We start from the raw sequence: 15,759 nt of genomic DNA, 5'->3' as shown, positions 1-15,759 counted from the left end.
TTTCTTGACGCGTCAAATGAGACATTAAAATTTTTTTTAACTAATTCCGAACTTAATTTGAAACTATAAAACAAACCTTGAAGCCTTACCCGAACAATTTCCACTGTTAAAAAAATAATGACACGTAAATCGAGACATCTCGTAATATGCAAAACAAGGTATTTACGTTATTTTTTTGTCAAATCCAAGTTCAATTTGGATCCACAAGGACAAAATCACCCCTAAAATCTTCAATGGAACATTACTAACATGCAAATCGATAACAAAATATTAATAAGTGAAGAGTGGGCCCCACTAACACTGATTAAACCAATATAACAGAATCCGTTTACGGCGGGATAACGGCAATGTTACTATATAGTTACTAATTATACCTTAGGGTTACAATATGTAACTTTCAAAAAGAATAGGCATAACGTAGAAAACGCAATACTAGAGTGTTATAATGCAGAATTTCCCCTTTTTTTATTGAGAATAGGGGTACAGTTGTAACCTCTGTGTACCCCCTTGATCCGCCATTGGTCACTAATGTTAGCAATATTACAAATTTACAAGGCAATGCGAAAACATAAACACAAACTATTGGGTGTGGGCAACCAAGTGTTTGTGCATCCCGTATAGACCTGGTTATTGGGCGGGTCTAGTCAGGGTCGATTGCGGTCGAGTCAAAGAGGATCACATTTTATAGGGTCAATAATGGGTCGGGCAAATGCGGGTCAATAGTGGGTTGATAATGGGCAGGCCTACAAAATATCAATTAAAATAAATATTGGACGAAGCCATTATTAAGTATATATGAATACAAATTTATCTATGTAATTATTTTTCCATTATCTATTTTCTTTATCAATTAAATTGGAAAAATATTTTGGCCCTATATTGACCCTACCCAATAAGGATCTTGTCCATCAAAGGCCCCGTCCATTAAAAGCCCTTTAAGCTTGGCCCTGACCCTATTATCATTGGGCCACCCTACCCAATAACCAGCTCTAAATTTTGCCTTTTCTTTCTCTCTCCTTCTTCTCTTCCCTTTTCTCTCTCTCTCTCCTATGCTCCTCCTTGTTTCTAGATCCAAATTAAAATCAGAAATTCACATCAATTGCTAAACAATTATAATTAATCCAAAGGGGGAATTGTTTCAAAATTTGCTATTGAATCAAAATTGATGATTTGCTTTGTTTGAAAGTAGATGACGAATGCGAAGGTGAAGGTGTTCGCTGGTGGTGGTGGCGTTCACGGAGGTGGAGTCGTTCGCTGGTGGTAATGGCGTTCGCGAAGGTGGAGTCTGCTGGATTGCCTGGCTGTGGCTGGGCTCCGACGTGGCTACGACAGGAAAAAGAGAGATTGTGTTGGTCGGTGGGGGCTGCGGCAAGAAGCAAAGCGAGTGTGGTTGGTTGTGTTGGTGGTGGGTGGGGGCTGCGGCAGGAAAGACGAAGGAGAGAGATTGTGGTTGTGGTTGTGGTGGTGGTGGGTGGGGGCTGGGGCAAGAAGGAGAGATAGTGTGGTGATGGTTGTGTTGGTGGTGATAGGATTAGAAGAGAGAGAAAGGAATCTTGGCTTATATGATTTTGCCCATGATTTAATGAAGAAGAGTGAGTAGATAGAAAGTGAGAAGGAAGTAAATATGTATTGTATCATATCAGCCATTAAAACGAACATATCAACCAATTGTTGTTATATCAACCAACAAGAATAATATATTAGTCAATAAAAGGTACTTATTAGCCAAGAGACGGAACATATCATCCAACAAAAGGATGAAATCAGCAAACAAAAGGTACAAATAAGTCAATAGAAGGAACATATCAGCCAACAAATGAAGCATATCAGCCAACAAAAAGATGAAATCAGCAAACAAAAGCAACAGGTAAGCCAACAAAATAAACATATCAGCCAACAAAATGAAACATATAAGCTAACAATTAAAATATGCATATCAGCCAACAAAATAAATATATCGGCCAACTAAAGAAACATATAAGCCAAATGATGTATGATATAAGCCAACAAAAGGAAAAAAATATATATATCAACCAACAAAAATAATATATTAGCCAATACAAAAATCATATCAGCCAACAAATGAAACATATCAGCCAACAAGTAAAACATCTCAGCCAAGCCAGCCGCACGGAAATTTGCGGGCGGACATCCGCACGCAATAGCTTCTCAAACATAAACCCCACAGATTTTATTCATATTAGACCTAGCCAACAAGGGGCATAAAATTTTGGTTTGTGAGGAGGCCATGTCAAGTTCAGTTGCTTAACATCATTCTTATTATTTTTTTTTTCTTCATATTTTTGTTTAGCCATAAGCAATGAAAGCTACAAAGATTAGCATGGCATACATAGGCATATAATCTTGAATTCATTTACACAACTTATATTATTGATATCCATATTCTTGAGCCCATCTAAATATTTGAACAAACTCTTAGCCAAATGATTCTATTAGAGTATCAAACAAAATTTAAAATATACTCCGTATTACTTAGTATATTACTACATTTTTATTTATTTTTTTCGTATAGAGAACCACAAGGGCAAGTAATGAAAATCGATCCAAAATCTCCTGGAACCAAAAGAGAGCTCTAACCATTTGAGGTATCTATCACTCTCATATTAATACATGATATAAAATGGTTGTCAATTAGTCATGCTTTATGAGAAAGTAAGTCGTAATTAGCCTTTTTGTCACTTCTTACATTAAAGGATGGCAAGAAAATAGTTTTGGCACAATGGCAAGTGGCAGGAAAAGTATGGCACGCCAATGACGCTAGTGTTTCATATTACTACCTTCGTTTCTTATTATCTGCAACTTTTACTAAATATGGACGCTTCACATTATGTGCAACCTTTAAAAAAAATTCCTTATTTATTTTTTTTGATAGAATACCAAAACTAACCTTACTTAAAATTTTAAATCAGAATTTAAGTTGCTAATAGCATGTTATTAAAAACTAATCTATTGTCATTAATTTAAACATTTCCACCAAAATTAAACCATCCCCAACAACCTTATTCAATTCACCTAACCTAATTCATAAAAAAAAATCAAATCCCATCAGATATTCAACATCAAACTCTAGTTCTTGAACATTCATCATCTTCCCCCATTCTCTCTCTCCTCATTTTCGACTTCACAGTCTCTCCTCCATGAAAATTCGCTTCTCTCTCCTCATATTCTCTCTGTTGTGCAGTCGTTCTCTTCCTCCTTCTAATCTATTGTCTAATTTGATTTAATTTAAAGTGGATGTGGTATTTGCCCCCTAATCGACCCAAAAAACCCTAAATTTCCAGATTTAATTTAAAGTAGATGTGGTATTTGCTCGGGAATTGACATAAATCTGCAACTTCCTACAAAATAATACTAACTCTACAAAAACACTAGAAAACATATATTAGTAATAAACATAGCTCTGCATAGCTCAAATAAACACAAACATGACCGTGGGACGGGAAATAAAAGTATATAAAAAATAGACCCATCATACACAACAGCCTTAAAAACGCTTTTGAAATCCTTATACCTGGCTGTGTACAACACCAAGTCATTATAATATTTCAATTATAATACATCATACATAGCGATAGAAAATATACAAATATTGATATAATGGTTACATTTAAAAATTATATAAATATGTAATAAGTTTAGACACTAACCTTGCACATTTACCTAGTTTCTCTGGGAACTTCCTCATTATGTGCCAAATGCACCAACGATGCCGAGTTGAAGGCATAACCTCCTCTAGTGGCTTTCGCATGGCAGCAGCCTGATCAGTGAGAATAGCTTTAGGTGCTCGGTTATTCATGCATTCCAACCACTGTTTAAATATCCAACAAAATGTATCTGTAGACACCTGATTGTGTCTCTCCAAAAACCAAACCCATTGATGAGTACCTTTCACGTCTTTGATTATCGAGTTAGGTGAAAGAGTTGAAGAGTCTCGTGAATTTCCTCAAGCCTTGACCATTTCTAACCTTTATTTAAATATTTTAAACCAAAATAATTCATTTTGTGGCTCTAAAACCATCCTTTTCGTGTCCAATTTATGAAAAAACGTCCAAACCAGTTTATTTTGGTCCATAATCTGGGTCCAGTAATTGTGTAGTTGGATGGGGTTTGAAAAGTGTTTTCCAACGATATATTATAAGCCCAAATCTAAGTTATAACGAAGAAGCTATGGCCAAAATACTAAACCAAGCTCAAACCGAGCCTTACTTGCGACCCAATGTGTAGTGTCCATTAACTTTAACCTCATTCCTAAATCCATTAGGATTTATTATTAGCTTCTAATTAATGCTCTAGAAGGTTCTAATTATTTTGTTTTTGAAAACATAAAGACTAAGAATTTTATATCGGATAAAATATTTATTTTTTAATAGATTTAATTCTATAAACACCCAATTATATCCGTACCCAATTTGATTGGAAGTTGGATTCCATACGGATTATATCTTCTAAAAATATCGCTAGGCGATAGAAATATCACGCTACGATACTAATATCGCGCCGCGATATAACGAACTGTTTTTCTGATCTTTTCCCCGTTTTTCCCTATAAATAGAGGACGTTTTCCTCCGTTTTGATTCACCAACAATCATCATCTTTCTCCCTCTCTAAGCTAAAGCTTATTATTCTCTCCCTCTTAATTTCTAGCCTAGCCTTAGCCTAAACACATCCCAGCACACATCTTTGAAACTTTCCTAAACAAACACCATACGTCTTTTGCGAGACTTGAATACTCCAAGCCCTTCTCGAAGTTGCCTTCAACCTCGACGTAAAAGGTTGATAGTTCTGAGGGTTTGGTCCCAAATCTATATTTCAATTATTATTTGATTTATTTGTTGGTTTAATCTTTCTTGAAGTTTACTAACGTGTGTATTGTTTTGATAGAAAGAGATACGAGCCATCAAAGTAAGTAATTCGATTACTTTATTATTCCTTTGATATAGAAGTCATGTTTAGAGTATTATTTTAATTCCTAGTATTATGTTAGGATGTTTTTTTGATTTCTAGTATCATGTTAGGATGTTATTATGATTTCTAATGTCATGTTTCTAGTATCATGTTTAGGCTAAAGCTTTGATCTTTATTGTTAGTGACATGCTAGGATTTGTTATAAATCCGTTTAGTATCATGCCTAGGATCTTGCTAATTATATTTATTCTAATGATGATGATTGTTGTGTCAATAATTATACATTGCTTGATTATTCATGATTTTATTGTTATTGCTTGATCACGCCCTTTTCTGCAGGTTTAAAGGGAATTAGTACTTGAAATCACGCCTAATAAGATAATTAATAATTTGTTTTAGGCTAATATGATTTTAATTCAAGTGATCGTCAATAATAGATTTATTTGTGCATTAATAATCAATCAACGAGATTAAATATGCTTAGGATTAATTTAATGTATGGATGTTGATCGAAAAGCGCACATGAATATCATAAGAATATATTAAGTAGAGACCAATTTAGGGCGGGTTCAATCTCTTTTAGGTTAGATTCGTACCATCATTCTCGAATATCCAGTCATGGTTCCAGACCACTATGGAGTTAGCGATCTCCATGATTGTAAATGGGGTGTAACCTTCACACTCGTGAACGGTTTACAAGTTCCTAAAACTTGTTGGCGACTCTTTTATCTCTAGCTTCTTTCCCTTTGGACGCCATCATGCTTGAATGCATGATCACAGTGGGGCTCAAAGTTGATTTTGAAATATTCCCTAAAATGTCACAGTCCTCGTGCGACACCAATGCACACCCTAGCAAAATTGATTGTTCGTGGTGGTTAACACCAACAAAATTCACAAAAAGGAAGGTCATACTCGTTTGTCAAGTAGGTAGCATCAAAACAAACCACATCCCCAAACTCTTCATATGTCGCACGACTACGAGCATCCACCCACAATACATCTTTGAGCCTCCCCTCACCGTCCAACCTCTGAGCATGATAAAAATTCTGGTTATCAACCTGCATTTGTTGAAAATACAACATCATGGCAGTTGAATCTCCACCCACCATTTTCAACCGCCTTGCCTTGTACACCTCATGTTGAAGGTCTTTGACGGTAAGTGACATGGGATCGGGTCCATTTGTCTCAGAGGATAAACATCCATGAATTTGTGAAACAGGAACCCCCTCATCAAAAAAATTCAACAGTTTACTTCTAACTGTTAACGTAAATTGTTTCATTCGATACTCCTTAACCAGCTTCGCCTTACCCGGTGATGGTGTGTAGTTATTATGTTCCAACTCTACATCTTTCAACACCCACTCTCCTTGTTGGTTGACCCTTGCATAAGTCTTTGCTTTACTCACATTTTTTGGACCTACGCTTCTTACGGCTTAGTTCATCCTCACAGACTATACCACCTACTACTCCACCGGTTCCACACGCATCCATAGCCTTTGCCCTCTTCTTAGCTTCCCTCTGAGCCCTCATGTTCGGTCTCCCCCAACATTCACACCTCCAAGTTGTTGCAATTCGATCTCTACCCTCACCTTTAGAATACACACCTTGAACTCTACTTATACCAAAACCATGTTGTTCACCTTATTATTTGTAATAAGCCTCCACATCTTGCCAGCTTTTAAAAACCATTCCAACCTTAGGTGCCTCCACGTAAGTAACTACACTTATATGATCGCTAGCAACAATGGTTTGTACCGTCTCAATTGTTTTAAATGGGGATAAAAAAATTGTCGCCCATTCGGATTTGATGGTCCAAGTGGAGTCGTAGGAACTTGTCCCTCTACGTATGGAACAATTAGACCTTGATCATCATGTACATCGTGACTACTAATACCAGCGCACTTAACACCACTTCCCTTGTCATGAACACCAAGTAATCTTCTACTACCAACACCTGGTGACACATCACATTTCTTCATAGAAGTTGCAATAGTATGTGAAATTTAACACTCTATGTCACAAACAAGTGCAATAATGCACTTTTAGATTCAAATTTCCAAAATTAGCCAATTGTGTTGAACATGTAATATGTAAATCCCTTTTGTTACATATTCAATTACATATTGTTCATATTTGTATAAATTGTACAGTATGCATTACATTGATAATGTGATGTTGATGTAGTTAATCAATCGATATTCATACACTACAACCATTTTATGTGTAAGTTATTCCATAAAATACCGGTTATTACATGTTAACATTACAGGTATTGTATATTGATTCATCATTTGCTTGTAAAATTGAACAGCCTATATCACAGTTCAACTATCTACTACATTGCAAAATAACCTATGTCTACGAATTAACCTATATATATATATATATATATATATATATATATATATATATAGAGGAAGGCTCATATAAGAACCCTCCTCTATATAAGAACCCATTATATATAAGAACTAATCTGGACCGTGGAATTAGCTTGATCTGACCGCTCAAAATGAATGATTAGTAATGGCATTTTTGTAATTTGAAGGAGTTTATTCAAATTCTTTTTCCTCTTCCTTCATCTAGTTATTTTATGTTTCTCAACTCTCAGCTTTCTCTCTCTAAAATTCTCAGCTTTCTCCCTCTCCTCAGTTCAACAGATTGGCGAAAGTTCATCAAATTCATCACGATATTTTCACAGATTTTGGATTAATTATTGTAAGTTTATTAATTTTATAATCAGATTTGTTTTAAATTTAATGATTTTTCATGCAATTTTGATGCGATTAATTTCATGCGATTATTTTGAGCATTTTCTATGTAATTGTTCTCAATATTGTTTAGCGAATATTTTGCTGCGATTTTACTACGAATTTTATGCGATTTTGATGCGATTTTTTGCTGCAATTTGATGTGATTTTGTTGCGTTTTTATGCGATTTTTTCTCAAATCTTTCCCTGATTTTTGCGATTTGTAAGCTGCGATTTTGATGCGTTTATTTCTCAATTTTTGCTACGATTTATGTTCGATTTTTACTGATTAATTCATGTTTTCGTCAATATTTTTGCGATTTTTTGCGAATTTTCTATTCGATTTTGTTTTTGGCGATTTTCTATTCGATGTATATTTATTTTGCTCGATTATTTATCAATTCGATTGTTTGATTGTTCGAATTGTTTGTTCTTATTTTGATTTTTTTTGTTCGGTTTTCTTTTGCGATTTCCCGGCACAGGGGATCTGTTCACCGGCGAGGTTAGGGTTGGCGGGGTAGAGAAAGGTTAGGTGGCGGCTAGGGTAGCGACGGCGGCGAATTTGGTGGCTGGGAAGAGGAAAAGGGTGGTGGTGGTTTTTGCTTTTCCTTTTTTTTTTTTTTTTTAATTTTATTATTTCTAGATTTTATATAGTTCACTATGTTCTAAGCAAAAGCAAATTTAGAACATAGCTATGTTCTAAACAAATTTAGAACATAAAGTAATTTACTACGTTCTAAGCAAATCAAATTTAGAACATAATTCACTATGTTATAAGGAAATTTAGAACATAAAGTAATTCATTATGTTCTAAAATAATTCAAGATGTTCTAAAGTTTTCCTTCTATGTTCTAAAATTTTCCATCTATGTTATAAAGTTTACTCTTTGTGTTCTAAAGTAATTCACTGTGTTCTAAAGTAATTCATTATATTCTAAACTATTATTTAACTATCTTAGCATGTTCTAAACTTTTATTTAGCATATATTAAGTTTACTCTTTATGTTCTAAAGTAATTCATTGTGTTCTAAAGTAGACAATCTTAGCATGTTTGTCAAAGCTTGTTTAATTAGCACTAGTCTTAACTTGGGATAACTTTTGCTTTAAAGGACTACTAATGATAGATTGATTATATAGCCAATATAATGAACCCACCTTAATGCAAGTAATCGATCATCAAATTACAATAAACGATGCTAAAGATAGTGTTTAGAAGTGCAAAAGGATATGATTAAACAAAAAAAAATTACTTTTGTGATTATCTCATATAGTTGTTAGTAGTTTTTCCTCTAGTTCAAGTGTTTTATATACATTAGCCTACTAGCTCAACGGGTAGAGCATTGTTAGTTTTTTCATTAATTTCATCAATTTCGTTTTCTAGTTTTCTTTTTCTTCTTCAATTTCCAGATTTTTCCAAATTTTATTTCTAGATTTTATTTCCTTTGCTTATTTCCAGATTTTTTATTTCCAGATTTTTCTGTTTTTTTCCTTTGCTTGAGTTTTTCAACATCGTTTTCGATTTTATCCTATTTTGTTTTCCAGATTTTTGATTTTTAATGGATTTTAATTTCTGGTTGCTTTTTTGCTACAATTTGTGTTTTTCAAAATAGGTTTATGCATATTGATGGATTTAGATGGTGTGCAACCTAATTATCCTTCTTCCTGTGTTACTCATTCAGGTAATTTTATTGTTTTCAATGTTTTAATTTCAATTTACTTACATGTTCTAAAGTTTCTTTACTATGTTCTAACATTTATCTGTAATGTTCTGAAGTTTTCTCTGTATGTTCTAAAGTTTTCTATATATCTCTCTCTCTTTATATTCTAAAACTTTCATTCTATGTTCTAAAGTTTACCTTCTAATTTTAAATTTTACTTTTTATGTTCTAATGTTTACTTTCATTGTATGTTCTAAAGTTAACCTTCTAGTTTAATTTTTTCACTTTATTGTAAATTTTATTATGTATGTTATAAAGTAATTCACTATGTTATAAGTATGTCCCTGATTTTATATGTTCTAAAGTTTATCCTTGATGTTCTAAAGTTTATCTTTGATGTTCTAAAGTTTTCTCTGTATGTTCTAAAGTTTTTTATGTATCTTTCTCTTTATATTATAAAGTTTATTTTTATGTTCTAATGTTTACTTTCATGTTCTAATGCAGTTGGTGATATTTATCGTACTCTAGAGGTTGTTGGATCATTTAGCCCTGGTGGTACCACTAAGGAATGGATTCCAAGTGTTCCCGAGGAGTTAAAACCCAGTTTGGGGATGATATTTAAAGATCCTGAAGAGGGTCTTAGTTTTTATAAAGCATATGCAAATGCCGCTGGGTTTACTTCTAGGAAATCTACTACTAAAAGGAAGAAGAATAACAAAGATATAATTGCTTTTCAATATGGAGTTTGCAATAAGGAAGGTTTTAGGGCAATAAGAAAACCTATTGCTCAACAAACAGTTTATGAAGAAGGAAAAGTTCGTATTACTAGGAAACGTTTAGTCACTCGTGTAGGATGCAATGCTCACATATGTATGAGATATGATGCTGGAAAGTATGTTGTAACTCATTTCAAAGAAGAACATAATCATCCTTTATATACTCCAAGTTGTGCAAAATTTCAGAAGGATAATAGAAAAATGCATATTATGCATAAAAAGTTGATTGTTGATAATTCAAAGGTGATTTATTTTTATGTACTAAATAATGTTTTTTTTTTTGTTTTGATTTACTATGTTCTAAAGTTAATTCTTAATCTTAGTAATATTTTTTTTTTTCTAACAGGTAAATGTTGGTCCTGTGAGGTCTTATACTATGATGAAAGAATTAGCTGGATCACATGATAATGTTGGTGCATCTAAACAAGATTTCAAAAATTTTTATAGAGATTTGAAGGCTTTTATTGATGGATCAGATGCCCAAATGTTTGTGGATAATTTTCAAAATAAGAAATTGCTCTGGAGTGCATTTTTTTTTTCCTATGATGTTGATGAAGAAGATAGACTTTGTAGAGCTTTATGGGCTGATCCAATCTGTCGAAAAAATTATGCACTTTTTGGTGATATGGTTTCTTTTGATACCACATTCAAAACAAACAGGTGATGTTTTAAATATAAATTTACCTCTATGTTCTAAAGTTTACCTCTATTTTGTAACATTTTCTGCATAAATAATTTGTGTATGTTACAGATATAATATGATCTTTGGTCCATTTACTGGAGTTGATCATCATAAAAAATGTGTTACTTTTGCGGCTACTTTTGTAGCTCATGAGGATATATCATCTTTTGAATGGGTTTTCAAAACTTTTCTTAAAGCAATGGGAAATAATGAGCCTGTGTGTTTGATTACCGATCAAGACCCTGCAATGAAAGTTGCTGTTCGTAATGTTTTTCAAACTACAGAACATAGGTTTTGTATGTGGCATATTATGAAAAAGGTGCCTGAAAAAGTAGGTCGGGCGATTGCCCAAGACACTGATTTCTTGAAAAAACTGTGTTCATGTGTTTGGCATTTAGAGATTGAGCCGGCAGAATTTGAAGAAAAGTGGAACAAAGTTATTTCAGAATTCCATTTGAACGATCATGAATGGTTGGCATACATGTACAACATACGTGATATGTGGATTCCAGCGTATTTCAGAGATTTATTTTTGGGTGGCATTATGAGGACCACATCTAGATCAGAAAGTGAAAATAATTTTTTCACTATGTTCACAAATCCCCATCTCACTTTGATTGAGTCCTACATGAAGTAATAAGTAATTGTCTATATATGTTCTAAAGTTACTCTTTATGTTCTAAAGTTTTCCTTGTATGCTCTAAAGTTTTCTTTTTATGCTTTATAGTTTTACTATTTATTTTATAATTCTCTTTTATGTTTTCTTTTTCTCTTTATGTTTTAATAATATTTAGATCATAATAAACATGTCATGTATATTTATATTTTTTAATGTAATTCACTCTATGTTCTACAATTATCTTCTATGTTTTAAAGTTAATTTCTATTTTCTATAGGTTTGAATGTGCATTGGATGCTCAAAGGCACACTCAAAATAAAATGGATAATGATTCGAAGAATAAGCGTCCGGAGTGTAAGACTCCAATTCCTTTAGAGAAAGATGCTTCTGAATTGTTTACAACAACAATTTTCTATGAATTTCAATATGAGCTTGAAATTGGATGTTTTAATTGTGGTGTTGAGGAGATGAAGAAGGACAATGAGCTTTACATTTTCAATTTGAGGGAAGGAACTAGAAGGAGGACTTTTGATGTTGTTTTTGATCCAACTACCTTTGATACCAAGTGTTTTTGTAAAAAATTTGAACGTGATGGTGTGCCTTGTAGGCATATGATTTGGGTGTGGAAGGCAAGGATGTTAGAAAAAATTCCCAAGGCCTACATTCTAAATAGATGGTGTACAATGGCTTATAAGAAGCCCATTTTTGATTTAGAGGGTAATGTGTTGGAGGAATGTATTAATGCAGTAGATAAGAAAATGTTATTAAATGATTTGTGGTCTGAAATTCATGCTTGTGTGAGTTTAGTGCAAAACAATGAAGATGATCTTAGTGATCTTGTCAAAAAACTTCGAGCCATGAGGGTAGATTTGGAACAGAAGAAAACAAATGGAAGCAACAATCTTTCGAGCAAAGTTAAAGACATTGAAATGCTTATTGGAGCTAGTCTACCTTCTAATGTTTTAATCAAACCTCCTAAAATTTCGAAGAACAAAGGCACGGGGGTTCATGTTCCAAATCAGGTCAATGTTCCAAATGATGTCCATGTTCCAAATCAGGTTCATGTTCCAAATCAGGTAAATGTTCCAAATGATGTCCATGTTCCAAATGATGTCCATGTTCCAAATGAGGTTCATGTTCCAAATAGTGACAAAAGAATGAAGAGTGACAGAGAAAAGTCTATTGAACAAAGTCAAAAGAAGAAGAGATTATGTAGAGCATGTGGGGAGCTTGGTTATCATGATAGTCGTAATTGCCCTGGAAAAGTCAAGTGATATTGTAAGTAAACTTTATTTTTAATTTTCTTATATTTATTTTGTTCTAAAGTAATTATGTTTTAAGCAAGTTTAGAACATAAAGTTATTCATATATGTTCTAAAGTAATTCAATATGTTCTAAAGTGTTTTCTCTTTGTTCTAAAGTTACTTTTCTATGTTCTAAAGTGTTTTCTCTATGTTCTAATGTTTATTCTTTCTGTTTTAGTGTAATTTACAACATAATCATATTATTTAGAACATATGCACATAATTTAGAACATAATCATACAATTTAGAACATATGCACATAATTTAGAACATAGCTAATTTCGAACATAATCATATTATTTAGAACATATGCACAAAATTTAGAGCATAACTAATTTAGAACATAATCTTATAATTTAGAACATTAGTGTATAGCAATTCAAACATGACAAATCATAATTTTGAACATAACATTGATAATACTTATGATTTTAGAATATGATTTTAGAACATAACATTCTACTACTTACGTAGAATTAATATGGATTGGTAAATCCAATTCCAAAAAGCCTCCAAAACCAATGTTCCGAAATAGCTTGCTTTTGTTTTTCCGAAAGATTTATCAACACATCCTTCATGAATTGAGTAGGAGGTACTCTTTGATAAGGTTGCCTCTTAACTAGTTTATCTTGCTCATTAGCTTCTACTACTTGGACATCCTCACCATCTTCTTCTTTTTCAATCTTTCTTTTCTTCTTCTTCACATCCTCACCATGAATAGATAAACATAATTAGAACATAGATAAGCAAAATTAGAACATAAGCGTGCACTTTAGAACATAAAAATAAAGATTGTAAAGATTAAAGAGTATTATTACCTGAGTTTGATTTTTTTTATTGATTTTTTGTTCCTCCTCACTATCATCTTCCATCTCCTCTTTTTCATCTTTCTCTTTCATCTTTACATCACCCTTATTATCATCCTCACCATCATCTTTACTATCATTATTCTTGTCATCATCCTCAACATTATTACCCTCTTCTTCTTTTTGATCTTTTCCTTCTTCTTGATCTTTTTCTCTTCCTTCCTTTTTTTGCAATTTTCGAGGTGGTTGAAGCCTTGTTGGAAGTTTTCTATGTCTTATAGCAACACTTTTACTTTCAATATGCTTCTCAAATTCCGATCTATCAATTACTTCCGCTTCAACGTTTTCAACTTTCCTTTAAAAACAATTAAAAATAATTAGAATACAACTAACATTAAATAGAGTGCAAATATAAAGGGATAAGATGAACATAAACTATAATGGATACATATTAGAACATAATACAAATCTTCAGAACATAAGAGAAAATTTTAGAACATAATGGAAAACTTTAGAACATAATGGAAAACTTTAGAACATAATACAAATCTTTAGAACTTAAGGGAAAACTTTAGAACATATTGGAAAACTTTAGAACAAAATTTAAAACATAATAGGTAAAGTTTAGAACATTAGTTTAGTTACCTTTTTCTTACATAAGTAATTTCTTCTTCTTGTATATTAGTAACTCCTTCTTCTGATTTTTCTTCATTTTGGCCTTGCATTTTACTGCAACATTAAGAAATCAAAAACATTAGTAACATTCCAACATTATTATTATATTTTTGAACATAGGAATAATTTAGAATATGCTGAAAAATAGTTTAGAACATGCTAGAGAGTGAAAAACCCAAAATAGAATGAGTAAACTAGAAATTTAAAAGACAAATGAAACAGAAACATGATAAGGTTTGATTGAGTTTATTTTCAGCCCATGTTCTAAATTATTTCAACCTATGTTTTAATTTTTTCTTATGTTCCAAATTTTTTCTACCTATGTTCTAAAGTTTGTTTTCAGCCCTGCAATCACAAGTTCACTACTAACAACCCCTAACCAATTAACAACCCCTATGTTCTAAAGGATCCATTAAAATGCACAGTCGATATATAAGTGAACTCCATGCAAAAGGATCCGAAATACAATGCATAGTTCCCAATATGCTGAATTGCTGATTGTAGAATGAAGACCCAATGAACTAGAGAAACTCAAGTATAAGACCATAAAAGGCCTGGAGAACACAAAGGAATCTGAGTCACCAAAGAAATAAATCCTCACCAAAGCCAATTGTCATGTTGCTGCTGATGGAGTCAAACCTTGCAAAGGTCTAGCATGGGGAAGAAGTCGAGTACCATATGCTGTTAGCTGAGTTTACTAATGAAAAGCTAATTAACATGCCTCAGTCTTGGTTTAAATTTATAACAAAACCTCAAAGAAATTAACCACCAGCCTCATAAAATCAAGCAATGTCACTGCGATCAAGCATATCGATCAAAGTCATTTTGACAACATTCTAATTTTACGCCTTTTTTATGATTCCTCTTTGATTGTAATGTCACATCGTATTATGAACGAATTGACAGCGATGGGTCGGGATGATAACTGATTTTATGTTGTCTCTGTTCTAGATGCTCTATTATTGAATTTTCTTCGGTACATTTTCCCATTGAATAATTCAGCAGCATTTAGCAATGCTTTTAAAACGTGGAATTATATATCGTAAAAATCAAAGATCCACCTCCATTATGATTATGTTGTCGGGTATCCATTAATTTAAACGTAGACATAATAGAATGAGTTTAGAACATAATTTTTTAAAAAAAAGAGTTTAGAACATTATCCATTAATTTAAACATAGACCATAATAGAATGAGTTTAAAACATAATTTTAAAAAAAAAAAGAGTCTAGAACATTATACAAGCCTGTTCGAAATTGACAGAAAACAAACAACAAAAATCGAACAAAATAATTCAAACATAAATTGAACTAATTAAATCGAACAAAATCGAACAAAAATCAAAATATTAGCAAAATCGAACTAAAATCAAGCAAAATTCGAACTAAAATCGAGCAAAAATCAAACAAAATAATCGAACAAAAATCGAACTAAAATTGAACCCTAAATTTGAACACTAAAGCTATCTAACTTACTCAAAAATAATAGTATGTGCTGGTAATTCGAGGCCTCTGGGTTGTGTCATGGGCGTTCAGTATAATATGAATTTTTTCATACAAAATCGAAA

At 32.6% G+C, this 15,759-nt stretch overlaps 2 protein-coding genes across 2 annotated transcripts; one reads left to right on the top strand and one right to left on the bottom strand.

The window, feature by feature from the left end:
• Positions 1-9,167: 9,167 nt before the first annotated feature.
• LOC110717996 (protein FAR1-RELATED SEQUENCE 5-like) lies at positions 9,168-12,681 on the top strand. Its single transcript, XM_021896798.1, has 5 exons — positions 9,168-9,351; positions 9,835-10,349; positions 10,453-10,766; positions 10,858-11,421; positions 11,685-12,681. Exons 1-5 carry the CDS (start codon positions 9,297-9,299, stop codon positions 12,679-12,681), a joined length of 2,445 nt encoding a protein of 814 aa, XP_021752490.1. The 5' UTR covers positions 9,168-9,296.
• Positions 12,682-13,066: 385 nt separating this feature from the next.
• LOC110717642 (glutamic acid-rich protein-like) lies at positions 13,067-14,480 on the bottom strand. The gene is made up of 3 exons (XM_021896393.1): positions 14,163-14,480; positions 13,530-13,872; positions 13,067-13,409 (listed from the first exon to the last, which is right to left on the bottom strand). Exons 1-3 carry the CDS (start codon positions 14,240-14,242, stop codon positions 13,188-13,190), a joined length of 645 nt encoding a protein of 214 aa, XP_021752085.1. The 5' UTR covers positions 14,243-14,480; the 3' UTR covers positions 13,067-13,187.
• Between the last annotated feature and the right edge of the window lie 1,279 nt (positions 14,481-15,759).

Source organism: Chenopodium quinoa, unplaced genomic scaffold (assembly GCF_001683475.1).
Source record: "Chenopodium quinoa cultivar QQ74 unplaced genomic scaffold, ASM168347v1, whole genome shotgun sequence".
Lineage (NCBI taxonomy): Eukaryota > Viridiplantae > Streptophyta > Magnoliopsida > Caryophyllales > Amaranthaceae > Chenopodium > Chenopodium quinoa.
The sequence above is the reverse complement of the archived record's forward strand: the minus strand, read 5'-3'. Positions and strand labels throughout refer to the sequence as shown.

What these genes read in the sequence shown, in the direction of transcription:
- LOC110717642 (XM_021896393.1), bottom strand. Translation starts at nt 14,242, where the DNA reads ATGCAAGGCCAAAATGAAGAAAAATCAGAAGAAGGAGTTACTAATATA. An exon ending in ATTACTTATGTAAGAAAAAG is followed by an intron (nt 13,873 to 14,162) that starts GTAACTAAACTA and finishes TTGTTTTTAAAG; the next exon opens with GAAAGTTGAAAACGTTGAAG. An exon ending in ATAAAAAAAATCAAACTCAG is followed by an intron (nt 13,410 to 13,529) that starts GTAATAATACTC and finishes GAGGATGTGAAG; the next exon opens with AAGAAGAAAAGAAAGATTGA.
- LOC110717996 (XM_021896798.1), top strand. Translation starts at nt 9,297, where the DNA reads ATGGATTTAGATGGTGTGCAACCTAATTATCCTTCTTCCTGTGTTACT. An exon ending in TTCCTGTGTTACTCATTCAG is followed by an intron (nt 9,352 to 9,834) that starts GTAATTTTATTG and finishes GTTCTAATGCAG; the next exon opens with TTGGTGATATTTATCGTACT. An exon ending in TTGATTGAGTCCTACATGAA is followed by an intron (nt 11,422 to 11,684) that starts GTAATAAGTAAT and finishes TATTTTCTATAG; the next exon opens with GTTTGAATGTGCATTGGATG.